The sequence below is a fragment of the Apiospora hydei genome (genome assembly GCF_038363865.1).
Source record: "Apiospora hydei strain CBS 114990 chromosome Unknown utg000009l_segment0_segment0, whole genome shotgun sequence".
Lineage (NCBI taxonomy): Eukaryota > Fungi > Ascomycota > Sordariomycetes > Amphisphaeriales > Apiosporaceae > Apiospora > Apiospora hydei.
Window position 1 is genome coordinate 5,272,056 of NW_027117368.1, and position 26,722 is coordinate 5,298,777.

Genomic DNA, 26,722 nt, shown 5'->3' on the forward strand with positions numbered 1-26,722 from the left:
ATTGGTAAGCGGCTGGGTCGTTTGTAATGATGTTAGTACCCCTTAAGAGCGCCGGGCCATGCGAGAGATCTACAAGAACGGCAGAAGTTGGAATGACCAAGACACGGGTTTCGGGGAGAGGTGCCACGGGGGTTGAGGGCATTATATGTACGCTTGCAACGGGACTAGGATACACAAGACCGGGATCACTTTGGACGGGGAAGAGTTGCCGATCTCTATTGCTTTTCGGCACTCGTCTTGCCTGGAATAGACAAGGCCAGCCAACCAGATCCACTCCATCAGAAAAGCCCTGAGACAGGCTGCAGTGTCCCCCATCTCGGCTTCATGGTTTACGGTCCAGGATGCGGGGGGATTGCAATTTGCAGCAGAGAGATGCAGTGCTGAGCAGGACCCGCTAGTCTGACGTTAGCACGATCAAGCAACGATGATGACACTTGCCTAGTGTGTGTGGGGAGAGGGCAGGCAGGCCTGGAGGAGAACTGGGGGGAATCGGGGATACTGTAAGATGCACTAGAGTTGGCGCTAGCTCGAGGCGACAAGAAAATTGCAGAACCGAGGAGGTCATGTCATATGATTGCCTGTGTTGGTAATCTATCTATCCGTCTTCTTTTCTGGTGCTGAATAAGACGAGAGAGAGACTTCTGCTTTGAGCTCCATGCACACTCTAGTCGACTTGACCTCGGTGATGGAAATGCGTGGGTGGCGGTACAGCAAGAGCCTCACACGAGATGCGCGATGTGTGCAGGTGCAGGTGCAGGTGGTGTCGACGCAACCCCGGATTTCGAGGAAGAAAGAATAGCCGTCGCTTCCTGCCGGATTGCCCCTTTCAGTAACCCGACAGTGGTTCTTGCCTATGCTCAACTGGCAAGCTTGGCACTTGGTTCGATTACCTGCCGCGCCCAGTCTCGAGGTGTCCACTTCGAGCGCGGAGAAAAGATCTCATGACGTCACGGTCCCGCATGGGGATGCAACAACGCTCGCTGCAACTGCACCTACAAAACGAGCCTGCTGGTAGTCAACATCGCGAGTTCGTTCCCAGCAACTCGGGCAATGTGCGAGAACGAAACCTCGGACTAGTTGGAGAGATGTCGACGACCGAGGGAAACTGCGAAGCTGGCGAAACGGCGACAACAATCTCCCTCCATCCAGTCTCGTTTTTCACACCACTTAGATGTGCCGGGAACAGAGGCCGAACTGTAAAAGCGCGACCGCCCCCGGCGCTACGTCGGCCTCCCCAGGCTCTCCCCGGATTGAAGATATGGGGCCTATGGGGCTCACGCGACCCGCTCAACAGCCTTGGATCGCGTGCGGTGCTCGACTCGTGCTCCTGCCCGCTGGCCTGGTTCACCGACTCGAGTGTTGGGGTTGGGGTTCCTATTCGAAACGAGGGATGACATTGCCATGTTTTGCTGCTGGTCCTTTCATTGCAACCCACCGACAAGTAGGCATGCGTGAGATCGGGAAACACCGGTACCATGAAAACTGGATGTCCTCTGATGTTTTCTCCGAGGGAGGTCCATTTCCAGGTCTGCTAAACTTGGAGATTGCGATGATGGCAAGTCGTACGATAGATATACAGTTTAATCCTTGAATTATTGTTGGACCTATAGGCTCGTTCAAGGGCCCTTGTACAGGTATTTTATGCGTCACCAATACTTTTATCGTGCTGAAACGTATTTTCGTAGACCGGTAGTGGCATGAATTTTACGGTGGTAATTTTTCTCTTTTTTTATGTTTAAAATAAGGCATCGATGTACTCCCTACACAAAAATGGCCTGTCGATACTTTATCCGAAGTGTGAGACGATATCCACCAATTAACAATAATTCAAGGGGGAAACTGTATGTGGATTGCTTCATGTGAATGAGACTGCAAGGGCGCCCGCCCCTGCAATACGAATTGATGACACTTTCTAAGCAAGGTCGGTTTCCATTAACTATGTTTTGTATTGATAGCTTAGATACTTACTCGTGTTTCAGATGGCTTTCCTCCAAATAGAATTACACAACTCCATAGCCCAGATTTCTCCCATAGTGACTTCATAAACGTGTCAACCCATCAATCGTGAATACATACAAGTCGAAAAAAGCAGTTACGCTGCATCAAGTCATCAACCGTCAGCCCCGCCCGACCGGGGTACCGATCGGGGTGCCCTTCAGGAACTCGTGCTCGTCATACAAACTCTCCAAACTGGCCTCGGTGCGCAGGCGCATCGCACTGCTCTTGGCCGGCGATCTCGTCACCACCCCCTTGGACACACCAACCATGTGCCTATCCAGCTCCCTCAGCCGACCCGCCAGCCCCGTCCCGGAACCCACCCCTGCACCAACCGTCCCACGCCGACTCCCTTTAGTGGCGCCGCAGCTGCCCCCACGACGCGCCACCAGAGCGCCGTCCGAGAATCTCTTGCCGTGCGGCGTTTGCTTCTCCGGACTGCCCACCGATAAGTAGTTTCGCGAGGCCCTCGAGGTGCCACCCCTCTTCCCGGGGCTGAACCCGCCGCCGCGGAGAACCTGCAGCGTGGGGCTGCTGCTGCTGGTTTCCTCCTCCGGTATTACCGTGTTGTTGGCCACCGCCGCCGGCAGCGTAGTCGACGACGCCGTCGAGGCCGCGCTGTACCCGCTCGTAAGGCTGACTTGGCTGTTCATGCGGCGGAGCTCGGCGACGACGCTGGCGAGCTGGGTGCTGTCGCGGTTGCCAATGTTGTTGTTGGTGTTGTTGTTGTTGCTTTTCTTCGCCGTCAGGCGGAGGGGCGGCAGCCGGTCCACTTCTTCGCCCTGATCTTGTGAGTATACGGACCCTTCCGAGGCCGACCTCGATTGGGTACCGAAAAGGTGTTGCGGCATATTGTCGTGAACCATGTCCCGCTGCTCCTCATCCTCTCCGTCTTCTTCTTCCGAGGTCGTTCCGGGGTCATAATGGAAGCCCGCTCGCGACTCCGGTCTTTGAGGCGGTCCCGTCGGGGAGCCCTCGGGGCTCGGGGTGGTAAATAGTGTCGAGGTGCTGTAGCCGACGGTGGTGGCGAGGGACATCCTGTGCCCGCGGTGGCTATGAATCTCGTGGATCGACGATGCGCCACTGCGTGACGAAAGCGCGGGGCTGGTGCGCCGGTCCACGGCGTCCTGCGTGGGCGAGCCAGGTCGGAGGACATTGGGCGGCGGCACCGTGATCTTCAAGCTCTTGGGCGACGGCGTGGGCGTGGGCGTCCCTGTTGCCTTTGTGACCAGGACTACCGGCTTGGAGCTCAAAGCCCGAGTCGACTCCCTGGTTTTAGACCCGATCTCGGGGCGGTTTGCGTTGCTTGGTAAGTCTTTGAATATCTGCGAGAGACGCAGTGAGTTCTGGGGTTGCGACGATTCCGCGATGAAAGGGTCATCGTCTACGGCGTAGATGGAAAAGTGCAGTGGAGTTTCTACAGGCTTCTCGGCCCTTGCCTGGGGACTGGCTGGCATGGCCGGAGCATCGGGCCGGGGCATGGGTCTGGGTCCGTGAAACTGGCCCAATGTTCCCCGTCGTAGTCTGCCCATCCGAGCGCTGTCGCCGTTTTCAAAGGGGAGCTTTGGGCTCTTGTCGCATCTGTCATACGACTGGTGGAGTGTTGTTTGGGTATCTATTGTGCGTTCAATGACGGTACACCTTGTTTGCGTGCCTTCTGCCTCCTCGTCCACGCTGTATAGTGTCGAGAGCGCCGACGAATCCGAGCCGCTAGTGGTAGGTCGCAGTTCTTGATGACTCTGCTCGACTTGTGCCGACTCCTTGGCCCTCGCATGCCGACTGGGACTAGACAGTGCAGTCTCCACGTCGGGCTGCGAACCTCGGCGGCTGGCGAGCATGCTATCGGCCTCGGACACGATGGAAAACTGTGATACGTGCGACATGTGGGAGACCTGACGTTCGTGGCTGGATCTGTGTACTAGGCTGGGAGTCGGTCTCTTTGGGGGAACCGTATCCGCCGCCTCGAGCTCGGCAACAATCATGACTTCTGGTGCACTCTTTTGGCTTCGTGTCGGACTGGGTGCCTCGTCGTCTGCGTTGATACAAGCGTCTACGAACCGGACAAGCTGCTGGGTGCTCCTCGTGGTACTCCGCGCGAACATGGTCTGCCGTCTCGGGCTGTTGTTACCGTCTTCGAGTCTCGCAGCCGTCAATTGGAGGATGGCGGATAAGTCTGTGGTCGATGTGCATATCCGTGGCGGCCGTTGAAAGTCTGGCAGGCGAGATTGGCCGGCGAGTTGCTCTGCTGCTTCATAAGCGATGGTATTCGTGTTCCTTATTTGCTGCTTCACCGCTGGTGGCTGCTGGGTACCCGTAGAGCTTGTTTGGGGCGCGCTCGCCGTCTGCGGCCCGTACAAGACAGTTCCCGAAGAGGGGCATCTGTCTCTCGCAGGCAGAGCTTCGCCGATGCTTCTTTCGACTGGAGCGGGATTGGCTTTGTGTTCGGCATGGGGCAAGGTCGGGCTCCCCAGCAGGCCGGGATTACTCAAAGGTTGCCTGAAGCTCAGTTTCCTGCGCAGCGACAACAGACTGGGCTTACTCCTGGGTTTCGATATGCGCGGTCCATGCAACGCGTCCTCGTCAATCCACGAGCTCTGGCGTCGAAGCTCGCTCAGTTCTCGCCCTCGCTCTTTTTCGCTGCGCTGGGACGGCCCGGGGCTGCTGTGGACATCATCCCGGAAAGGGATCAGGTTGAGACTCGGACGCCGGGAGAAAACGGGAGGGATGACCGGTAGAGAGATGCGATGCCACTGTTGCACCGTCTCCGGGTCAAATTCGGTTTCGATGATTGACCTTTTGCGGAGACGCCGCGGGAAGGGGAGCTTATCTTCTTCTAGGCCGTCCTGGGAAGGTGACCCTGTCGTGCGCGATTCTGCTTGTTCCTCAAGCTGCCGGCGGCGCTCTTGCCGTCTCGCGAAACAAACGAGAGCAAGGGATAGAGATATGAAAACGAAGAGGGCGCCCGCGATGGCCACGCCAACGATGCCACCCGTTGACAGAGTCGAAGAGTCAGCATCCCCGTCCCGTGCCTCTAAGGAAGCAAAGGCGCGAACGAGGCTCGGCATTTCGAATAGCTAGGTGATAATCGAGTGTCTCTGTATAAATCGGCCTGAAGCTCACTGTCCAGACACTGCGATCTCGTCATTCGATTTCGAACTGATGAACGTAAAGGGTGGTCAAGGGTAACGAAACAAGCAACAGAATGTCCTTGGAAAAAGGGCGGAAAACATGGTCAGTTACGGGAGGTGTTGACCCCCTATGGAATGCGTCGCTGGGCGAAAAGAACATTCCAGCCAACCCCACGCCTCTGAGACAAAAGGCTGGTGCCAGTGAGTTGTCACGATAGGCTAAATTGCGTCTTTCTGTGTGAACTGGCATGTTGTTGACTGTCAGCTGCTGCGAGGGTGAACCTTATGCGTCAAACAACGGTGCGAAGCTCAATAACAACGTGTTTCGGGCGGTAAACATAGGGGTAGTCACACGACTCGCCACCCTCGGTTTTCACGCACCCACATCATCACGGTTTTTCGGTGCCAATTTGCTGGGCCTCGTCACTTGCTCTCGGACGCATCAAGACCTGAACTAACACCAAGTCTCAGTGCCCGGTACCATGTCCGGGTTCCCCGCGAGAGTCGGCGAAGCACAAATAGATCAAAAAGTGGCTTGTGCACATGTCGTAGTCAACGGCTTCCGTGATTTTCCATGGGTATCATCTACACAAGTTAAGTTAGGCATTGCGACGGCCCAAGGGGTAGCGGTCACATACCTATACTACCGAGAAAGCAAGCCGTCATCTTTCTTCAGGTCTATCGTCCTTGTTCTTCCTTGCCACTGCGCCGTTCTTCGATAATCTACTCAGTCCGCGGTCGCTTGGAGTCAGCTGCGTCCTCGTTGCTGTGTCCATTGGCGCCCTCGCCATCCACCTCATCCCGTACGCGAACTCGGCCGGCGCCTTCACCCAGTTCTCCACTGACACCCTCCTCGGCTCCGTCACCGCCACCACCAATCCAGTTCCCCTCGGCATCGAAATACTCGTTCACGTTTTCAGCAGTAATCCAACCTGAGCTGCCGGGCATAGGCGGAGGAAGACCACCAGAGGCATCGCCTTGGAAAGCGCCAGGCAGGCCCTCCAGGGCCTCGCCTTCGAAGATGATGCGATCCGCCTCGTCTTCCTCCTCATCGTCATCTTCGTCTTGCGGGTCAGGATGCAAGTTTGAGCAGGCCGAGATCTGGTTGAATAAGGCGGCATTGCGCTCAGCGTTGAGCGGGTCGACCCGAGAATCAGACATGTTCTGAGGGCTCTGCGACGGGATCAACGTGAGCTCGATGGGGTCGAAGCTATCGTCATCATCGCCACCGCCGTCACCAGAGAACTCCAGCTGCATATAGACGCCTACGAACTTGAGGTCTGCATTGTCTGGAGATTGCAGGCTCCGGAAGTTCTTGGTGGCATGCAGAGTGATGGCAGGATACGGGATTTCAATGCCTGTGCCGCTGCTAGGGGAGAACAGGATGAATTTGCTACACGAACACTTAGTCGATGCTCACAAATAGTCATTTGCTTGTATGTCACGAAATCTCACCTTGACCCGACAAATACTTGAACTTGAGCTTCCTCTCTCATGTGCTTCCCGCCATCGTTCTCCAGCGCCTGGTTCTCGGGTGCAGTAGGATGCTTCGCGGCGGAGTTATCCCCGGAGAAGAAGTACAGTCGTTTGTACTGCTCCGTGGAGCACCAGGCCTTTACATGCTCATCGTGAAAGTAGAGAACGGGCTTCCCATCAAAGAAGGTTTCGGGTGTCTGGGCTTGGTACTCGCTCAAGGGCTCAAAGTCGTTTTCTGCTGAAGGGCAGGTCTTTATGACAGTAGGAAGCATAGCTGATGAGTTTTTCGATGATGAAGTCCAGAAAATTACAATAATTCGTAAATACTTCCTGGGTACTGTAATTGGCACAGTTATGAAGAAGGCTGTTGCTGAGACGGACAAGGCTCGACTGAGCTTTACGAGCTTCCCCAGAAAGTGAGCTTGAACAGCGGGGCTTATCGGTTATCAGCCAACTTGCCAACCCACCTAAGGTTACAGGGTCCGTTTACAGGCGGGTTGTCGCAACAGTGCAAGCGGTTACGTACATGCATCCTACAACATACAATCTCATCGGACATCTTCGTATTCCATTTCTGGCCATTTCCAGTGCGCCTCTTGGACTTCTGAGCAAGCCTCTATTGAAGGTTTCTTCCTGACAGCCTCGGCCAATACATATTCCAATTAGCCACACAACTGCGTAGGGCGCAACTAACCATGCACAACACTCGTATGTACTACCTCTTCCTACCACTGCATCTTACGGGATCAACCATTCTAACCCACACACCTTGGCTCTAGGCACACATCCCCTCCTGGCCCAAGTGCCCCTGACCGTCTCGCCCTTCGTCACTCTTCCCGTCGCCGCGACCCTGCCCTACACCTACAAAAAGCATGCCGTCAACACTACCACCATCCTCGACGACGGGCCTCGCCAACACCGCGGCCGACGCGAAGCCCAAGTACGTGGTCTCGGCGTCGGGCCACGCGGCGCACCCGGACGACATCGTGGCGAGCTGCCGGGCGCTGCAGGCGCACGTCGCGCAGATGCAAGAGGAGGCCGGGCGGGAGCTGCGGGCGCTCGAGGAGCGCATCGCGGCCCGCGAGCTGGCCGAGAAGCGCCGCGTCGCGCCCGGCTGGCTCGACAGCGAGGCCCGCCTGCTCGAGCCCGAGAAGAAGACGAGCATGTCCGAGGCCGGCGCCGGCATGGTCACGCCGCCGTACCCCCACCACCAACACGTCGGCGGCGACGGGACGCCGCTGTCCGTGGCTGGGCAGTTTGCCGAGATGAGCCTGGCGGACCGGCAGGGGGCAAGCGAGATGGCGGTGGATCAGGGCGAGGAAATGGATAGGGCGTTCGGGGGTATGCGGTGACATGATCGCGAGTGGAAGAGCTGGGGATTTGCAAATTTACATAGCTATGGAGTCAGGGGTATGGTGGCGTTCTGCATAGAGGCTACTTGGTTTTTTATCACACGTATTTATTCAGTACGGGACAGAGCAATGGCTTCCGTCCAGTAGTAACAGCTTGGTTTGATACATATCGCGAAAGTGATCGTAGGCTTTATGATACTTTGTTTGGCGATATCTAAAGCCTTACGCATACCTTTTCTGGAATGGACGCATATTCAACACTCTGCTGAGACATATTCCAGCGCATTCAGATCCACTACCAGTTTTGGTGTTTTAGGGGCGAAGCAGAGTATAATAACCAACGAAAGTAAGGACAGACACCAAAGGCCTATAGCCATTCATTCCTAAGATCTAGGTATAGTTTCAATCTTCGGTTGAAAAGTCTGAAAAGTATTCGAAATCCGTAGGTATTGGCACATCTATAGATGTGCCAAGATCCGGATCTGCCACCTGAACGTCCGAGCTTGATGTCTTGGGCACATCAGCCACCTTATCCTGAGCACCTCCTTCTGTGGCAGCTGGCTCGCCGAATCCTGCATCCTCGCCGGGCCGCAACAATGTGGTCATACGCTGAGCCCACTCCCATGGCTTGTCTTTGCCACCCGGCGAGCTGTTGAAGTACTCCCAGCCCATGACGCCGCCAAACTGCCGGAATTGAAATTTCAAGAGCGTCAGGTTCGCTCTCAGAAGCTCCCACGGGACGAACCCGGCGCCGTTCTCGGCATTCGTCACGAGACCGATGACGACCTTCTCGGGCGCCCATCCTCGGGCCACGATCATCTCGTACATGATGGGGGTGCTGGCGTCGCCCCAGCCGCAGTAGAACTGCGTGTTGTACCAGGCAATCTGACTGCCGCGCATCACCTCGAGCGCCTCGTAGTCGAAGCCGCTCAGGTTGCGACGGACATCCAGGAGGGCGGCGGCCACGGGGGCCAGCGTGATTAAGAAGTCTGGGCCAAAGTCGGCGCGTAGGCGGTCAATCAGCCGGATGACGCCGCCCAGCGACATGGCCTCCTCGACGTCCAAATCAATGCCATCGAGGGCCCTTTCCTTGATGACGTTGTAGACGGGGGCATAGTAGGCCTCGAAGGAAGACTGGTCCTGGTCGAGGCGGGTATAGGAGCCTTTAGCAGCGCCGCCCAGCATGCCGAGCACTTTGATGCCGCTTGCTTGCGCAATGCGTAGTTCGGCCCAGAGAGTAATGTATCTCGGGTCGACCGGCGCATGGTCGTTGAGGGTCAGGGCATTGGGGTCATCGTTGATGTGGAGGGCGGCCACTATGATGTGCGTCACGGCAACCCCCGGCTGGCTTATCAGAGGCAGTATGGAAATGTGTCTGCCATTGGGGTCATGGATGGTCTGGTGGTAGATGACTATCCTGGGTAGAGCGGCTCTTAATGAAGATGCCATGGCAGGCGGGGTTGGTCAGATAGCTCAACGGGAGGACCCGGCTGACGACTGATGCGGATCTGGTAATGCCACATCAGCAACAGGTCCCGGTCGGTGTCAGCTACGGCAATGCAAATACATGACCTACAGAAACTCTCGAGAACGTGCCCGTGAAACGAAGGCTCAAAACAGCTACTGAGTCCTTGGCCCGGCGCGATACAGTCATATGTCGGGGATTGAGTGTCGAGCAGGGATAGGCGGGCGTTGCTGGGCCAGGTACACCAGCCCAGTCTAGGCTGACGACTGACTTGAGGACGGACCCTTAAAATCAATAGATTCAACCGCCGTTTGGTTCCGTCTGGAATGCTCGTCTATCCCGGAAAATCGGCCTGGCACAAACAGCGAGGTCGACGATGCCCTTTGACTAATGCTGGACGTCTCGGGTTTCACTGGCTGTTCCACTGGGCCGGGCACTGTTGATTCCGTGGTGGTGCTAGACGGCGACGAGTTCTTGTTCTCGCGATGCTGCCAGGTAGATGGTTGGATCAAGTCGAGGCTAATCTGACTCCTAGGCCTGCTAGGCCTGCTTCGTCTTAGTCATGGGCGACCAAGGCCTGCGCCGGTGCGCAGGCACACTGGGCCAGACCGTTAATGCGGCCAATCAGGGCCAGGAAGGAGCCCCTGTGCTACATAATCGTCGCGCTTCCTTTCCTTCGAGAATTCCATTGATCCATCCCCCAGACGCTTTCACAAGCCAGTGCTCTCGACCTCTCTACTCTTGGACCAATTGCCCAATTGATTGATTGGCATGGAAACCTAAACTGTGCATATGTACGTCTTTAATTTAACTACCCACCAAGCTCCTGTTTTCCCTCTGTCGGTCTCGCGAAAGCATCCAACGCCACTCGAGTCCGCGAGAGAACGTTATTTTGGTGGTCGTGGTTGTCTTAGCATGCTTTTGACGTCATGAAATTCGCAAAGGAGCTTGAGCAGGACTTGGTCCCAGGTAAGTTTTCCTGGCTGCATGCTGTATACTGGGCTGCCAATATACCCACAATCACGAGCATGGATTCGTCTCGCCACAATTCAGCCCTATCACATCTCATCCATCGTCGTGCTACTTGTCCGCTCATTCCGCCATCGACCACCATGTCCATCCGCCCATCCCAGCTAACATCGGCGACTAGAATGGAGAATCAAGTATCTCAACTACAAGGCTGGCAAGAAATATGTTAAGTCCGTCACCCGTGCCATCGCCAAGGCGAATGCCACTCCGTCAGGCAGGAGAGGCGAACTGCGTCCGCGGAGGACGCCGACCTCTTTCCAGAATCGAGTTACCCCGAGACCCGACACTGGATTGGAGTCTCGGCAGGCGGATGAAGGCCCAGGCCCCGTGCATGCTGCTTCCGCTAGGCCCGTGGCCATGACGAGGAACGAGAGCCAGTCTCTGACCAAGTCGCCTGGTAATGCCGGCAACTATGGGAGCTTCGTGCCTACACCACCATCGCAGTCTCCGCTGGCCTTGGCCGCGACCAATAGTCATAAGAACGCTTTCGCATTGCCGGGACCAGCAATCGATGAGCCTGCTGCGGGTTCGAGTCGCCTAACCCTCCAGAGGAGCCTGTCGATGGATCCCCCTGTCCCAATTAACAAAAGGGCATCAACTGTCCCAGACCCTTCTCCCCTGACGAGACAGACTTCCTCTATGCGCATGAGACGTCTCTTCTCATCTGGTACCGGTGACGTTGGCGGAAACGATGGCGACAGAGATGTGGGGCTGTACGCTTTGGACACGGTGCGGCAGCGAGAACAAGAGTTCTTCGACTTCCTAGACGGGGAACTCGACAAGGTCGAGACTTTCTACAAGCAGAAAGAGGAGCAGGCGGGGCAGAGACTGGCCGTTCTTCGCGAACAGCTGCACGAGATGCGCAACAGACGGGCGAACGAACTTGCCGAGGTGAAGCAACGCAAGAAAGGCGAGACAGGAAACGGCAATGGCCACCTTCTGAGCTCCAACGGCGAGGGTGGCGCACAAGGTTGGATGGACCCGATCAAGTCCAAGATCTTCAAGCCCGGCCCCAACTCCACGGCCTTGTTGAAGATGCCTAGAACGCCCGTCTTCAATGGCAGGTCAGCCGAGTCCGGCCGCGACTACGTCAAGAAGCCGCATGGCGACGACGTGCCTTACCGCACGGCCAAGCGCAAGTTGAAGCTGGCTCTCCAGGAGTTCTATCGAGGTCTTGAGCTCCTCAAGTCGTACACGCTACTGAACCGAACCGCCTTCCGGAAACTCAACAAGAAGTACGACAAGGCCGTCAACGCCAGGCCGCCGTACAAATACATGAATGAAAAGGTCAACAAGGCCTGGTTCGTCAACAGCGATGTGCTCGACGGCCACATCGTCGCCGTCGAGGACCTGTACGCGAGATACTTTGAGAAGGGAAACCACAAGATCGCCGCCGGCAAGCTACGCAGACTGACGCGACGGCCGAAAGACGTGTCCGGGAACACTTTCCTCAACGGCCTCTTCATCGGCACCGGCGCTGTCTTCACGCTGCAGGGCCTTGTCTACGGTGTGGAGCTCCTGTTCGACCCTGATCCGATTGTACGCGAGCAGACCACGTACCTGATGCAGTTATACGGCGGCTACTTCCTGATGCTGTATCTTTTGCCCTGTTCTGTGGCGACTGTTACCTCTGGAACAAGAACAAGATAAACTACCCTTTCATCTTCGAGTTCGATCCCCGGCACCACCTCGACTGGCGAGAGCTTGCCGAGTTCCCCAGTTTCTGTCTTTTGCTCCTGGGCATATTCATATGGCTCAACTTTACGCGCTACGGATCACCAGATATGTTCTTGTACTATCCGGTTCTTCTGATATTCTTCACCCTTGTACTTATCCTACTGCCGGCACCGATCCTTGGCCATCGGAGTCGGAAATGGTTTGCTTATTCCCATGTGAGTCAGATACACAGATGGCACGATTATTCCATTGTCCACAATCATTACTGTTACTACATGGATGCTAACTGACTATGCAGTACCGATTACTCTTTGCTGGTCTCTTTCCAGTCGAATTTCGTGATTTCTTCCTGGGCGATATGTACTGCTCTCTGACATACGCCACCTGTGTAAGCCACCAAATCCTCCGGATTCTGCTTATTCCTTTACTAACGATGACCAGAACGTTGAACTATTCTTTTGCCTCTATGCTCGTTCCTGGAACGATCCGTCGCAGTGCAATTCCAGCCACTCCAGACTTCTGGGTTTCTTCAATGCCGTCCCGGCCATCTGGCGAGCATTCCAGTGTATCCGACGTTACGCCGATACGAAGAACATGTTTCCACACCTGGTCAACTGTGGAAAGTACGGCATGACGATCCTAGCTGCTGTGATGCTTTCCATTTACCGCATGGATGATACCCATTCGAATCTGGCACTGTTTGTGACGTTCAGCACCGTGAACGCCATCTACTGCTCCATATGGGACCTCTTGATGGATTTCTCCCTCCTACAGCCCGACGCACGCCACAACCTGCTGCGTGATATACTCGCGTTAAAGCGCCGATGGCCCTACTACTTCATCATGGTGGTTGACCCTATCCTGCGTTTCGCCTGGATCTTCTACGCCATCTTCACACACGACACTCAGCACAGTACGGCTGTCTCGTTTCTCCTAGGCTTCGCCGAAGTGACCCGCCGCGGCATGTGGGCTCTTTTGCGTGTGGAAAATGAGCACTGCGGCAACGTAGCCCAGTACAAAGCGAGCCGGGATGTGCCGCTCCCGTACCACATCGACCACGAGCCTCTGATCGAGCGCCCCAGCTCCGAAGAGAGCGTGAATGAGCCTCCTCTGCCCGCACAACAACAGCAAGCAAGCAGCACCGCGCCGAACGAGCTCGTACCTGTCGCTACTGCCGAGACGACGGCTTCAGCCGCGCGCACGCCCGACGAGGCCGGGCTGCGCCGGCGCCGGCGGTCCGAGGTCCGGCCCGGGGGCGAGAGCATCCGCCGTATCATGGCCGAGGCTCACCGGCAGGACTTTGAGAAGAAACGCCGACCTGCGGCGGGCGCAAGCGCTGCTGATGTCGGGCAGGCTGGTGAGGTGGACGACATTCAGTCCGAGGATGGGGATGATGATGACGATGACGATGATGACGATACGGCGTCCGTCTTGAATGAGCGGTTGGAGATGCGTGGTGCGGATGGGATGGTCAAGAACAACGAGGGTGCTTGAGCTGTTTAGTTTTATATAAGTTATTGGAGAAACAATATTTTTTGTAGATATCCATCGTTAGGGAGCAAGACAATGCTATTATTCTACTGCGTTCATGGCTATTTTACAGGTATCCAAAGGGCATTTCATTAGTATTCAGTAATGAGTGTATTATATGTGTTATTCTAACTATCATGTTTACGTCAAAGGGGAGATTCCAGTGCGAGATGAGTTTAATCCATCAAATTCGGGGATAACGGCCATCATTGATCCGACTTCGTACTGGATTAAGTTGAGAAATGATACTCAATCGTATTTAGGTGACATTGTGATGCAAAAGATGTTAATATGCAACAATGTATCACACCTGTATGAGACTGCCATCTACTCCGTACTCATGATGGTCATACCTTAGCAAGCCAGCCAAGGGAGTGATGCTACTGCCCGCGAGGACGTCTGCAATCGCCAAGCAGAACTCGAGTAATGAACGAATAGCGACCAACTTCTCGTATCAGACGATGCGACAAATACATGATGGTTGGATGCCAATACCCGGCGCACACGGCGCCTGGCGTATCGGAGGTTGAGACCGTGGCGCTCGATCTACAAAACACACAGCATTCGAGCCAATCAATTATCATCACGTTTCTGCCTCGAGAGGCCAATCGAGATTGGGTTCAGCCCTAGCAATGGCAATGGCGATCAAAGGGCAAATAAAGTATGTAGTTGGTTATTAGACACAGCCTCCAAGAAATGATTGGCCGATTCTGAAGATGGGTGTGTAACCTTTCCTGCCTGTTGGATGCACATTTTAATCTCGAATGCGCAACCCTAGACAGACGAGAGCGGGCGGTCAGGTTATTAACTCGCGACTCATTCATCCTCGTGTTACGGACGGACGCAGGCGCTCATGAGTCAAACCGATGGTCGTCTAGACCCGAGCCGGATGGATACATTTTTTCCGACAGGTTTAGAGACTGGATCTCTCTCCAGTTATTTTTTCTTTCTCTCTTCGTGATGGGAAATCCGAACGAAAGTGGTGGTCCGGATCGAAAAAGGGGTGTGCCGCGCTGTGTGCTGCGGCCAATGGTCACGGCCGCCTCGACGCACATGTTACAGCAGCGTGGAAACCCGGGAAATGAGGGTGGTGCTATAGCGAAACCAAAATATATCGCTTACCAGGTCCAGGTTCTACGGGCGATAAGCCGCTGTCCGGATCGATATCCACCTCGACTGGGCCAGCCACCCAATCTTCGAATTTGTGAAACAGCTTCTTTTTTCGTCCTTCCCGCAATTGCACAAGCCCGTTTATGCATATTTGCCAATGGCCATTGGGCGCCCCCACGCTTGTGGTAAAAATACTCGTAGTACCAAGGGATGGGCGGGCAGACGGCGTCGAGACTGTCGGACCGCGCGAGCGGGTGGCGCACCACTTGCATACCAGTACCTTACCTTAGAGTCAGAGGGGCTGGGCGAAGAAGAAGAGATTCGATTCGATGGACAGCAAACCTTGACCTCTAACCGAAGAATGAGGGCTTTCCACAACCGGCCCATAGTGAGCTGCAAACCGAACGAGTCGCGAAGGGCGGTGGGCTAAATATATTTATAAAAAAAAAAAAAAAACTTCTTTCGCTGTGGGTAGGCCAATTGATTGATGGAGTCGGTGTGTGGTCTTTGCTCAGGATAAAGCATCGCGAGGAATGACTGCTCGTCTTCCTTCTCGGGTCAATTCTTACCGGCCCGTCGGGTCGGGTTGCAGCAGCTTACACATTACACATGCCCATCTGTGATCTCGTGCAGAAGAAGTGGAGGATTCCCGTCAGGATTGCAGGCTGTGCCATACCACCAACCTGTACCCCGTGCAGGACTCAAAGACCCTTTTCTTTCACTCCCAGATATATGCGGTGATCCGGAGATATTTTTTCGTGGGGTCGGGTCGGGAAGGACGGCACATTGCAGCGCTGTTCGCCAACACGAGGTGACCTCGACCAGGTTCATCGGACACACGGGTATCTGATATATTGGGGGTTTTTTCTCTTCTATATGGATCGATTTACTGGACCTGTCTCTTCTCTTCGGAAACCTTACTTTTAGGCCCTTCATGCTGGTCTCTCATCGAAGCGTAGAATCGCCTCTAAGATTCCAGTTCTCGGCGATTTCGTCAGTGGCTATCCAAGCACAAAGAGGAGGTGTCTGCCCGATGAGTCGACACCAGCGAGCAAAGGGGGATGACGTCAACCCGGCTGGCAGCTGAAAAATAACGTGTCTTTGGGCCCTCGGGATGGGGTGGCGCTCCCAACGTTCGTTATCCATCCACCGTCGTCCCGTGGAGCGGCCCTCCACCCTCCCAGAAGCACTTCCAACCACCAACGTCCGTCCCTTCTGTACGCCGAAACGAGCTGAAGAGGGAAACCCGCCGGATCAACGGTGCGCTAGGCTAATACAAGTCACCGCTCAATACTTCTGACGTCTTCCTCCAGTATTTCCACGGTTGGGTGTTTATGCATGCCCGGGGATTGTGCGGAATCCAAATGGCGCTCTACGATTGCTCGACGTTTTAGCCTTATCAGTCAACTCCAAACTCAAAGGGAAAAAAAGGAACGTCGAAGGGTACGCCGGTATGATGGCTTGCAGTGGCTTGCAGTAGCGCGCCCGTGAGGCTCCCCTTATCGGCCGAGGATTGTGTCAGGATCGAATGGCGAGATGGAAAAATTGAAGACGAAGGAGTAGTTCTCCAGAAACCGATCGATCAATCTCTATCGCATTGTGTTTGTTGCGGCGAGGGCCGTCAATGGCAAGATAATGGGATGGTCTAGAACGCAGGCAGTCTGTTTTGTTTATCAGCGATGGCAGTTGGGATATGAGACAGTACCGAACCCGTCCGTGGTACTGCCCCCCACGGGCCATCCGCCATTTCCCCTGAGCAGGGAGGATGGTTCGGTATCAACCGCCGTGCTGTGCTGCTGCGTCGACTTCTTAGCAGCCCCTGCATTGGATGATCGTCCCTGTTACCTGCAGTCACAGTGTACGAAAGTGCGGGACTGTCGACCTGTAGGCCTATCAGTGATCCTTCAGGCTACTGATCATCACTCACGATAGCCAGTCGAACCAGTAGAACATTCCAAATGTGCCGTCCCATCAGTCTTATCATCAACTCTATCTGTACTGAGATCGGCCAGCTTGGGACGTGCTATTAGATGCGACATGACGTCGAGCCGGGAATCCTACATGGAGCTCTCTCCGGCACATGCAAAACAAACAGACCTCGAGCACAATTAGGCATTGAGTGATTGATTGATGGTTTCTCTGTGCTCTGCGCATGCATTGCACAGTACAGAGGCGGGAATGAACGCCTGCTTCTTGCTTCTTGCTTCACTGGCAGCGTGGGGCGTGCTAATTCCAGGCGTGGCGTCCAGGTCCCGCCGCCAAGATCGGCCGGTGGAACCGCCGTAGTGGACCGCCCAGCTCTTGGAGTCTTGCTAAGACTTGATGCGATCGCCTTCCCACAAGCCTATCAGAAAATTGAGCAACCGGTGGGGCGGCAGGCCAAAAGCAGGCCAAGAGCGAGCAAGCAAGACTCGCAAGACACCAAGAGAGACAGAGACACTGGAGGCCCTGTCCAAGCCTGTCCAAGCCTGCCAGCCTGCCCTGCGGCCCTGCCGCGTCATATCCAATTCTGACCCTCCCCTCCCTGTGCCGATGGAGCACCTCGGTAGGGATGGGTTAGTAGCCTGTATTTAGTAGCTCGCTCGTGGAAAATACCTGTCTGTAGCTGGTAAGTAGTAGTGCCTACGTGTAGGGGTTGCAGGGATCGAGGGTTTGCGAATACTCCATGGCCCATCGGCTGGTTGCTGGTGGTTGCGCACGCAGCAGCTTGCAGAGTCGCAAAACCTCCAGCTCCAGCACCCAGCACGCTCCCGCTCGGCTCGCCAAAGAGGGAAAGAGACTGGCTGATTCTCTGATTCCTACATATTTCTCAGGATTCGAGACCTTCTTTTCTCCATCTTTTTCTCCATCGATTAAGCAGCCCGTCTCCTCATCTGGCTCTTCTCTTGCCTTCGGATCTCTGGGTTCATCACATTCGTTTTCAGCACGCAATTGCAGTACCACGCTCCCCAGTGTTTTAATTCCCCAGCTATCCCGTCGCCAAGCATCATCACCACCAGCACATTCCTCCTTGTGGCCTCTTCCCTCGACAACTGCTGGCTGCTTTCTCTTTCACTGGAATCAACCGTGTTCCACTAAGAAAGGGCGTTGGAGCTACTTGACCGCTCCGTTTATTCCGTTGATATCAGTGTCCTTACTGGTATTACTACCAGCGCACGCCACAGGAGTAACCGCCTCTCTGGTGTTGCTCCCACTGGAGTTCATGACAACTCATTGAGACAACACGACCGCTCCGTTTATTCCGTTGATATCAGTGTCTACTCGACCGCTCCGGTTATTCCGTTGATATCAGTGTCTACTCGACCGCTCCGTTTATTCCGTTGATACCAGTGTCCTTACTGGTATCGGTAATACTACCAGCGCACGCCACAGGAGTAACCGCCTGCCTCTCTGGTGTTGCTCCCACTGGAGTTCATGACATCATTGAGACAACACAATGGCTTCGCGGCAGTCCTTCGACATGGGACCTCCTCATCTCCACCATCAATCATCATTCGAGTTGGCCGAAACATCGTCACAGAACCACAACCACAACGCCTCTGTCGACCCTGATGAGCATCACCAGCACGACACTTCCTCAAACACGCTGTACCGTGCTCCCACTGCTTCCGACGTCATGTCGGAGAGCGACCGAGAGACGCAGCAGGACCGGGAAACCCAGGATCGTCGGGACCACGCGGCTCGTCTTAAAGACGACCTGACGCTGCTCGGCATCGAACGCAAGATCAGCAACCAGGAAGAGCTCAACAAATCCCAATCAAGACGATCAGACCGTTCGGAAATCATCAAGGAAGACGTTTTTAACGCACCCACCAACGTCAACAACCTGCCCAACGCACTACCAGCCACAGAGGACGAGGAGCCCAGCAAGATCTTCAACGCCCTCAAGCGCATCAAGAAGCTTCCCCGCGCCGCTCGATATATTTTCTACTTGCTGCCGATCTTCCTGATCCTGCTCATCCCCGTCTTCCTCGGCATCTTCTTACCTCAAGAAGAACAGCCCGTGATTGGCGGAGAAGGAGGCGTGCAGCTGCTATGGTTCGGGATTTGGCTCGAGATCGTCTGGCTGACCCTATGGGCTGCTAGAATTTGTACGGCAATTCTGCCGTTCCTAGTCAGATTCGGCGCTAAGATTCTTGGTTCCGGAAACCCCAAGAAATGGAAGGCCATGGGCGAGCAGATGGAACTGCACACGGCCCTGTTCCTTTGGATGCTGGCCGTGCTGATCTCCTTCAAGCCGATCGTCAACAACCACAAGGTGGCTGCCCCAGAACCAGATCGATTCCCTCATATCACCTGGATCGAGATCGTCCAGAAGGTCATTATTGCCCTGTTCGTGCTGGCGGCCCTGAACTTCGTCGAGAAGGCCATCATCCAGTGGATTGCCAACACTTTTCACAAGCGCACGTACATGATCAGAATCGAGACGAACAAGCAGTACATCGCCTACCTGGTTCACTTGTTCCAGTACTCCGGAGACCGCCTGGCCACCGAAGAATCAGTTTCTGGGTACAACGCTTCCGGAACAAAGACGCCCTTGCGGCAGTTCCAGCAAACCGTTGGAAAGACGTTCAACAAGGTTGGTGATGTTGCCAACCGCGTGGCTGGTGATTTCACTGGCCGTGAAGTCCGGCTCAGCAACCACCCTCGAAAGGTCGTATCGGAACTCCTTCGCAACTCGAGCTCTGCTCAGGTCCTAGCCCGTCGTCTATTCCGCACGTACGCTAAGGACGGCGCCGATGTCCTGACCCCGGATGATCTCAGCCCTGCATTCCCGACCGAGGAGGATGCTGAGGCCGCATTCTCTATCTTCGACCGCGACCTGAACGGCGATGTTTCTCTGGAAGAGCTCGAGGCTTTCTGCGACGAGGTCCACCGCGAAAAGAAGGCAATTACTGCGTCATTGAAGGACCTGGATTCCGTTATAAAGAAGCTGGACCAGACGTTCCTTACTATCGTCGTCATCATCACCGTCATCGTCTTCATCTCGATCATTTCTGCATCTGCCAGCGCCGCTTTGGCCTCTGCCGGTACTGCTGTCTTGGGTCTGGCCTGGGTCCTGCAGGCAACTGCTCAAGAGTTCCTCCAGTCCATCATTTTCGTGTTTGTGAAGCACCCGTTCGATGTTGGTGACCGTATCACGGTCTACGGTAACACAGGCGCTACAGGCACCGGTGACGACTACTACGTGACGGAAATTTCCCTCCTGTACACTGAATTCAAGAAGATGGAAGGACACATCGTCCAGGCGCCTAACTCGGTCTTAAACACGCTCTTCATTCTCAACCATCGACGATCCGGTAGCTTGGCTGATGTCTTCAAGCTGCGCATGGCCTTCGGCACACCTAAAGAAATGATTGAGGAGCTGCAAGCACGCATGACCGAGTTCGTCTCTGCCAACCGACGCGACTACACCGGCAAGATCATCACCGAGTTGACGACCATCGAAGACACTTACGCCATCGCCCTCAACTTCATTACCTTCCACAAGTCGAGCTTCCAGAACGAGCTGATCCGTCTCACGCGCCACAACAAGTTCGCATTGGAACTCTCTAAGCAGACGGCTGCCATTGGTATCCAACAACCGCGCAGGCAGCTCCAGATCGCCGGCGAGGACTCCCCGTGTATCAGACGAACATCCAGCCGCCCCAGAGGACCGACTCCTACGGCCAGCAGTCGGTCGACCACTCCAAGCTGACGGCGACGCGCCGCCAACGCTCCAACTCGTCGCGGTTCAGCAATAACAATGACATGGACTTCTACCAGGACGTCTTCGCCGCGCGCAAGCAGACCCCCGTGTTCGCGCACCCCCGCGCATCCCCGAGGAGGCGGTCGCCAGCGCCAGCGGCGCCAACCTCGAAAAGACGGCTAGTAAGGCTAGCAGGGCTGGCAGCAGCCGCGGCGGCCTGTTCCACCGGACCATGACTCTTAGGCAGAGTATGGACCGGCACAGCAACCGGAGTAACGACCGACACGACATGGTATAAACAATAAAAATTAGACTTAATTCAGACTGATAACCCTAAAACAATAGACTATAAATAATACAATTTTTTGAAAGGCTGGAATCTGTTTCGTCCGTGTTCAACATGTGTTTATGCTGGTATAAAATCACGGTTGTCGATAATATTACCCTAGTAGTGTACGCGGAGTAATCATTGAGTTATCCCGTTAATGGCGACAACGCTGCCCCCACCATATCGTGTCATCCTGTAGACTAGGGAATAACCAGTCCCGTGGTATAATGTTTATTTAATTAGCAATATAATAATTGTTTTTATTAGGTAATACGGATAATAAACAATTAGGCCAGTCGATTGCTTATTTTAAAGATAAGAAATTATACTACCTAGGTATTATACCAAGGGCAGCGTTGTCGCCATTAAGGGGATAGCCATGTGGCAATCGATATCGAGTAATATCAAGAGCATGTCCTGTCGAATTATCCATTCGGCCAAAGGGGAGTGTGCAGTATTGGAAGGCCCTCCAATTACTACACCTTATATTCTCTGACATGTCCTTATGCGTGCACCCAGTGTATCGTTGGCTAGATTTAAGGCGGATAGATATTGCCATAGGCAGAAGTTGACTTGCATAAAGTACCCATTGCGGTCCTTAGAGCCCCGAATAACAGCCCCTTTTATTATGGTGTATACCTCCTATCGCCTGGAGTCGCGGTTCTACAACATGACCATAGATCTCCAGCCCATTGCATTGGACTTGTCGATGAAGATGATGCGCTTTCTATATTCCAAGTAACGCCGTATAGGCGATTAACTATAAAAATCATACATGTTGAAGAGAAGAAACACGCTCGCCCAGAAAAACCCCCAATGCAAGTCTGTATCGTACGTTTAGTTGAACACCGTCAGAGGCAAAAGCAGAGAAGGCCACGCCCGCTAATACAATTTCTCTCTCTCTCACAACACACATCCAATCATGCCGACCTCGTTATCGTTTGCCCAAAAACCTTTGTCCTGTAATGCCCCAGGACAACCTGATCGGAAGCCTAATCCCCCAAAGATATAATACTGTGATTAGGTTAATCTACGTCCTCGTCGTCTTTCGACGCAGCGATGAAGGGACTCGATTCCGTCCTTGGTGATGATTTTCGTAATAACCCACTGGCACCGCTCCTGGCCCAGGCCCCGTTCGTCACCAGGTTCATCGCGGTATTCTCCGCGTTGGCGTCGTCGTCGCCGCCACTGTCCGTGTCATAGTCGTCGTCACGCTCGATGTCGATGCCTTGAGAGCTCAGCTTTCTCATAGAAACCGAATTCGCCGGCTCGTCCACGAACAGATCGGGATCACGCCCGAGCACACGGTCCGCCTTGGAGGGTGCCCGGCGGCCAGCGCTTGGACGAGGAGGCGCTGCTGCAGGGGTGTTGAGGTAGTGCCGCGTCGTTCCGTTCTGCTCTGGCTCGTAAGGCTGGCTCCGGATGAAGTTGGGTGTCTCGACGCCCCATCCGGCGGCTTCCTCGCGTCGTCGCTGCTCCTCCCGTTCCCTCGAAAGTCGCTCTCGTGCGGCTATCCACTTCGGGCTGGCCTCCCATGCCCAGCCATCACCGGTCGTGTTGATGATGGGGAGGAACCAGAGCAGCGGCGAGGGCCCAAAGAGATGCAGCAGGTTTCGTTTTGCGCCGAGGTCGAAAGCGTTGGGCAGCTTCTCCGAGTCCTGCTCATCCAAGTATTCCTCGTACCGTTTCCGGGATCGCATCCGCTCCATCTCCTCGTACGACATGTGCGCGCGGGGCGCACCTCGTTGTTTCCATCCAGGCTCACATGAACTTCTCCCTCTTCCGGGCGCGTGACCCCCGGCAGCGCGTTCGCGTGGATGTCGAGGAGCTGCTGGCCGTATTTGGGGAGCGCCATGCCGTCGCCGTTGTGTTGCGCAGTGTATTGGTTCTGCATCGATTTGCGGATCGGCGACAGGTAGCGCGTCTTCTCCAAGCACTCGATGGTCGTCTGGCCCTTGCTCGCCAGCAGGATGTGCCATCCCGTGAATACGCCCACCACCAGACCAATGATACCCGAGACTACCGCCAGCATGATGTAGTTGACGGGCATGAGCGTGTCGACGTATTGTGTCTGTTTGACAAGCTCGGCCCAGACCCATGACCCGGAGACGGCGAAGCTGAAGAAGCAAAAGAGCGTGGTGTATATCAAGAAGAGCAGGAAGGCCTTGTGGTTCCGCAGGCCGATGCAAGTCGCAAGCCAGGGGCAGTGGTGGTCCATCTTCAGAACACATCTCCTACAGGTGCTGCAGTGGTGGGCGCGGTCGGGCTTGCGAGCCTGGCATTTCTTGCAGAAGCGCAGTTCGCCATTCGATTTGACGGTAAACGAGGTCGCCGAGGGAGGGGCGATGGTCGGGAGGGTCGAGTAGCCATAATCGTTGGTCGTGCTGCCGGGCGGCGTGAAGACTGCGGTGGTGTATGACCAGTTCAGGAGGCCGTAGAGGATAACGCTGCCGATCGACGATGCCGTGCCTGGGATTTCGCTACGATCAGTATCGGTGCTCGATGGGGAGTAGTCAAGTTCGCAACGGCCTCGAGGTGCAACTTACCAGTCCAGGCGGTCGACGATTTGGATGAGCTACTTCCTATATTGACGTCGACCCATACCGCCCAAGTCGTAACAGAGTAGACAAAAGCCAAAGGGAAATACGTCAAGCAGCTACAACAATACCGTTCAACCCGGCGAGCCCATCGTCGCGCCATGTTGGTGGATGCAAAGGTGGGTGATAAACTCCTCGTATCCATGAGGTACAGAGAGGCCGGGAACGAAGAAGGGAGTGCTGAGGGGGGGCTTAAAAGAATGTAGAGGTGAGAGAGGGCCGCGTCTTGATTCACCGCATGTTCTGGAAAATCTACAGCAAGCCAAATCGGGCCGGTCAAGTCCAACGATTGCAGTCGTAGTTTGCGCCAGAGAAAGATGGAAGCAAGCACAGAAAAGAAAGAAAAGACAAGTACAATGAATGGGACAGTATCGACAGCGAGGTGGGAGTGTCAGATCGTTGGTAAGCCTGGGTGAAACTACGAGGCCTGGGGGAACGTAACCTTTGCAGGGGGTTAGAGGGGCCTGTGGCGGTGCAGTTCCCCGATAGCCACCGACTGTAGCGCCTAAAACAGGGACCGACGCGCAACTATCGACCGCTAGAGCCGGGGGCCACCGTATCTGTTCTAGAACACAGCCTGGAAGCATCGCAATAAGAAGATTCTCTTCCGTCGGTAACACATCTTGATCCATACAACCAAGTACACAAGGACACATACACACACATCACGGCAAACACAGAGTTTAATGCACAGAATTCGGTGTATCAAGATCAGATTGATTGGTTGAATTGATTGCACTGGCGGTGCACATGAACGATGTCGCCATCTGAGACCAAGTCTGCACAGAGAAATCGAAAGGGTAAACCACCTCTTACCAGAAGAGATGTATGCTGGCCCAAAATGCAAACACCCTCCTATGGATGGATAAGGGTGTCTTCTTGTCCTTGAAACGCCTTACGAAAATTCCCCTCGTATGCAATGCCGTTGTCCGCTACACCGTTGTTTTATGTCATTTTTCTGTCTCGCTCCCTCCATGCAGTTGCTATAAGCTGCTCGCTGCACAACTCGTTGAGCTGAATCAAATATGCTTTGTTCCAAGAGCAGCACAAAAAAAGAAGAGAGAAGTCATAGTATGAGGGCGATTGAAACAAGCCCAAACATCACGATGCAATATCCGCCCTGTACGGCCGCTCCCTAGTATCTTCATCGAATTGAAATGGAAAAATCCACAAAGCCTTTAGGCACGGTGGCCACCGTGGCCGTGACGGCGCAGGTGGCTGCGATGGTGCTCGGATCGGCCAGCAATGCCAGAGTAGACAGTCGTGGTCGTGACGACGTCTTCGGTGACGTACTTGACGGCCTCCTCCCAGACGATCTCCTGGACTTGACCACCGTTGGTGACGGTCTGAGTGCTCACAGCCTCGTACGAGACGTTGGGGTCAGACGAGGGAGCAGGCGTGGTGGCAGGTGCAGGTGCAGGCGACGGCACGGATGAAGTGGTGCCAGCAGCAGGAGCCGGGGCGGCAAGCGCTTCCTTAAAGGGCTGAGCCGGGGCCGGAGCCGGAGCCGGGACTGCGGAAGAGCTGGGAGCAGCGGGGGTCGGAGCGGGGGCAGCAGCGGCAGGAGCGTTCGTGGACTCAAGGAAGATGCCACCGCCGGGGTACGAGGAGGAGGTGCCGGGCTGGTAGGTGAGGGTAGGTTGGCTGAACGAGCTGGCCGCCGTCTTGGTGGGCTTTCCGCCACCGAAGAGGCTCGTGAAGAATCCGCCAGGTCCGTCCTTGTAAGGGGTAGCAGACTCGGGGCCAGCCTGGACGGGAACATTTCCGGGCAAAGCGTTGAGCACCTTGTTGAGCGCGCCACCGAGCACATTTTCCTTGGCAATGGCCATAGGGGGCTTGATCTTGCACTCATTCTGCTCAGACTCGCTCTGAAGGGTGAGGAGGTGGCAGTCCGAAACCTCACCAGAGGGGTTGGTGCAGTTGCCAATAACATCCTGCAGGAAGTCGGGTTGCCAGCCAGTCATGAAATCACCGTGGAATCCAAATCCTGAGAGGGAAGAAACTATCAGCATGACGGGTTATTCACACAATGGGACATCACTACTCACCAGTAGGATCGCCGTTGGACACGACGAACTTGCCGGGCTGGCCCTTGAAAGCGTTGGTGTTCCAGATGATCTCGTAGAAGAGAGTGACCAGGCGGGTGTCGAAGCCCTCAGGGCAGTTGCCGTCCTGCACGAGATCGGGGTAGGCCATGTGCGACTTGTGATCCTTGGAGTCGACGTCCTTTCCGTTCCAGCAAGACGGGAAGGCCAGCTCGAGACGGATACCGTCGGGGCAGTTGTTGTCGAGGTAGTCCTTGGTGGGCATGAAGTGGCGGAACAGAGACGCCTCAGGAGCCTTGGAGTAATCCAGGCAGTTGAAGCCAACCGCACGCGACTCGAGGTCTTCCTGCTTTGTCTGGCCCAGGGCTGCCCAGTTGGACTGGGGCGGGTCAGGCTGGTCGGGGTTTCCAAGAGGGTAGTTTCGCTTGAAGTTGCTTCCAGCGATCATCTTGAAGCCCTCGGGGAACGCCTTGACGTTGTTCTTGGGGTCGCGGAACAGGTAGTAGCTGGGCCATGTTAGCAGGTTTGCTCCAGTCGCCAGACGGCCGTCTCCATCGGGTACTTACGACAGCATGCCTCCGACCTGATCGACAGCCTCAAAGGTGCCATCTTCGTGCATGAAGTACATGGAAGGAGTCCAGTAGGCAGACATATCCTCCTTGGCAGCGCAAGAGGTGCAGTCTCCACCGCGAAGCTCGCCGAAGCCTGCGGACTCGGAGAATCCTATTTCACACAACACCAATCAGCATCACGTCTTTCCATTCCAACTCAACATCAGGGATGTACAAATAAAACTTACCGCTGGAGCCGTGAATGGCATGAACGTGCGAGCCAATCTCACCAAACTCGACCAAAGGGTCGAGGCGGGCCATGGCAAGTCTTCCGCGGCATTCCATGCGGAAGAAGGCCGAGACGCCAGCAATGGCGTCAAGGCAGGCGACAAGATAAACCAGGGATTTGGTCATCTTGGCGGTTGGGATGTTGATTTGGGGAGTGAGTTCAATCAACAAAGGAGGACGAAGGGGGTTATATGTCGTCCTAGTGGATAGTAGGTATCGACGGGGTTGGCGTGTGGTTTGAGTTATGGATGATGTGAATCCAAAGACGTCAAGTCGAGTCGAATTGGCGAATGTTTTGGTTAATGGGACCAAAGCCTTCAGAAAGAGATCTCAAAAATGAGCGGAAGACCAATGAAAGATTGGTCGAGGAGGTTGCTTGACAATGGAAATGTCGGCGATTGTTGTGGATTGGCTGCGCCTTCCTTCTTTGGATAGTTGTCGCGAATTGCGGGCAGCGGTTCT

General features: G+C 54.9%; 9 protein-coding genes across 9 annotated transcripts; 4 read left to right on the forward strand and 5 right to left on the reverse strand.

Moving 5' to 3' along the window:
• Positions 1 to 959: 959 nt before the first annotated feature.
• Positions 960 to 1,394, forward strand: PG997_013478 (uncharacterized protein; the record flags this gene model as incomplete). Its single annotated transcript, XM_066817792.1, has 1 exon — positions 960 to 1,394. One exon carries the CDS (start codon positions 960 to 962, stop codon positions 1,392 to 1,394), a length of 435 nt encoding a protein of 144 aa, XP_066663484.1.
• A 723-nt stretch (positions 1,395 to 2,117) lies between these two features.
• PG997_013479 (uncharacterized protein) lies at positions 2,118 to 5,060 on the reverse strand (the record flags this gene model as incomplete). The annotated part of the gene is made up of 1 exon (XM_066817793.1): positions 2,118 to 5,060. One exon carries the CDS (start codon positions 5,058 to 5,060, stop codon positions 2,118 to 2,120), a length of 2,943 nt encoding a protein of 980 aa, XP_066663485.1.
• A 786-nt stretch (positions 5,061 to 5,846) lies between these two features.
• On the reverse strand, positions 5,847 to 6,871 carry PG997_013480 (uncharacterized protein; the record flags this gene model as incomplete). Its single annotated transcript, XM_066817794.1, has 2 exons — positions 5,847 to 6,516; positions 6,579 to 6,871. The coding sequence occupies 2 exons, from the start codon at positions 6,869 to 6,871 to the stop codon at positions 5,847 to 5,849; spliced, it is 963 nt and encodes a 320-aa protein (XP_066663486.1).
• Positions 6,872 to 7,471: 600 nt separating this feature from the next.
• PG997_013481 (uncharacterized protein) lies at positions 7,472 to 7,951 on the forward strand (the record flags this gene model as incomplete). Its single annotated transcript, XM_066817795.1, has 1 exon — positions 7,472 to 7,951. The coding sequence occupies one exon, from the start codon at positions 7,472 to 7,474 to the stop codon at positions 7,949 to 7,951; it is 480 nt and encodes a 159-aa protein (XP_066663487.1).
• Positions 7,952 to 8,353: 402 nt separating this feature from the next.
• Positions 8,354 to 9,400, reverse strand: PG997_013482 (glycoside hydrolase family 18 protein; the record flags this gene model as incomplete). Its single annotated transcript, XM_066817796.1, has 1 exon — positions 8,354 to 9,400. One exon carries the CDS (start codon positions 9,398 to 9,400, stop codon positions 8,354 to 8,356), a length of 1,047 nt encoding a protein of 348 aa, XP_066663488.1.
• A 945-nt stretch (positions 9,401 to 10,345) lies between these two features.
• On the forward strand, positions 10,346 to 13,616 carry PG997_013483 (uncharacterized protein; the record flags this gene model as incomplete). Its single annotated transcript, XM_066817797.1, is given in 5 exon segments — positions 10,346 to 10,385; positions 10,567 to 12,068; positions 12,086 to 12,337; positions 12,421 to 12,510; positions 12,564 to 13,616. 5 exon segments carry the CDS (start codon positions 10,346 to 10,348, stop codon positions 13,614 to 13,616), a joined length of 2,937 nt encoding a protein of 978 aa, XP_066663489.1.
• Positions 13,617 to 18,198: 4,582 nt separating this feature from the next.
• On the forward strand, positions 18,199 to 20,749 carry PG997_013484 (uncharacterized protein; the record flags this gene model as incomplete). The annotated part of the gene is made up of 3 exons (XM_066817798.1): positions 18,199 to 20,384; positions 20,417 to 20,558; positions 20,588 to 20,749. The coding sequence occupies 3 exons, from the start codon at positions 18,199 to 18,201 to the stop codon at positions 20,747 to 20,749; spliced, it is 2,490 nt and encodes an 829-aa protein (XP_066663490.1).
• A 1,055-nt stretch (positions 20,750 to 21,804) lies between these two features.
• PG997_013485 (palmitoyltransferase PFA3) lies at positions 21,805 to 23,468 on the reverse strand (the record flags this gene model as incomplete). The annotated part of the gene is made up of 3 exons (XM_066817799.1): positions 21,805 to 22,455; positions 22,521 to 23,248; positions 23,456 to 23,468. 3 exons carry the CDS (start codon positions 23,466 to 23,468, stop codon positions 21,805 to 21,807), a joined length of 1,392 nt encoding a protein of 463 aa, XP_066663491.1.
• A 1,086-nt stretch (positions 23,469 to 24,554) lies between these two features.
• On the reverse strand, positions 24,555 to 26,386 carry PG997_013486 (uncharacterized protein; the record flags this gene model as incomplete). Its single annotated transcript, XM_066817800.1, has 4 exons — positions 24,555 to 25,378; positions 25,425 to 25,927; positions 25,988 to 26,144; positions 26,221 to 26,386. 4 exons carry the CDS (start codon positions 26,384 to 26,386, stop codon positions 24,555 to 24,557), a joined length of 1,650 nt encoding a protein of 549 aa, XP_066663492.1.
• Positions 26,387 to 26,722: the final 336 nt, after the last annotated feature.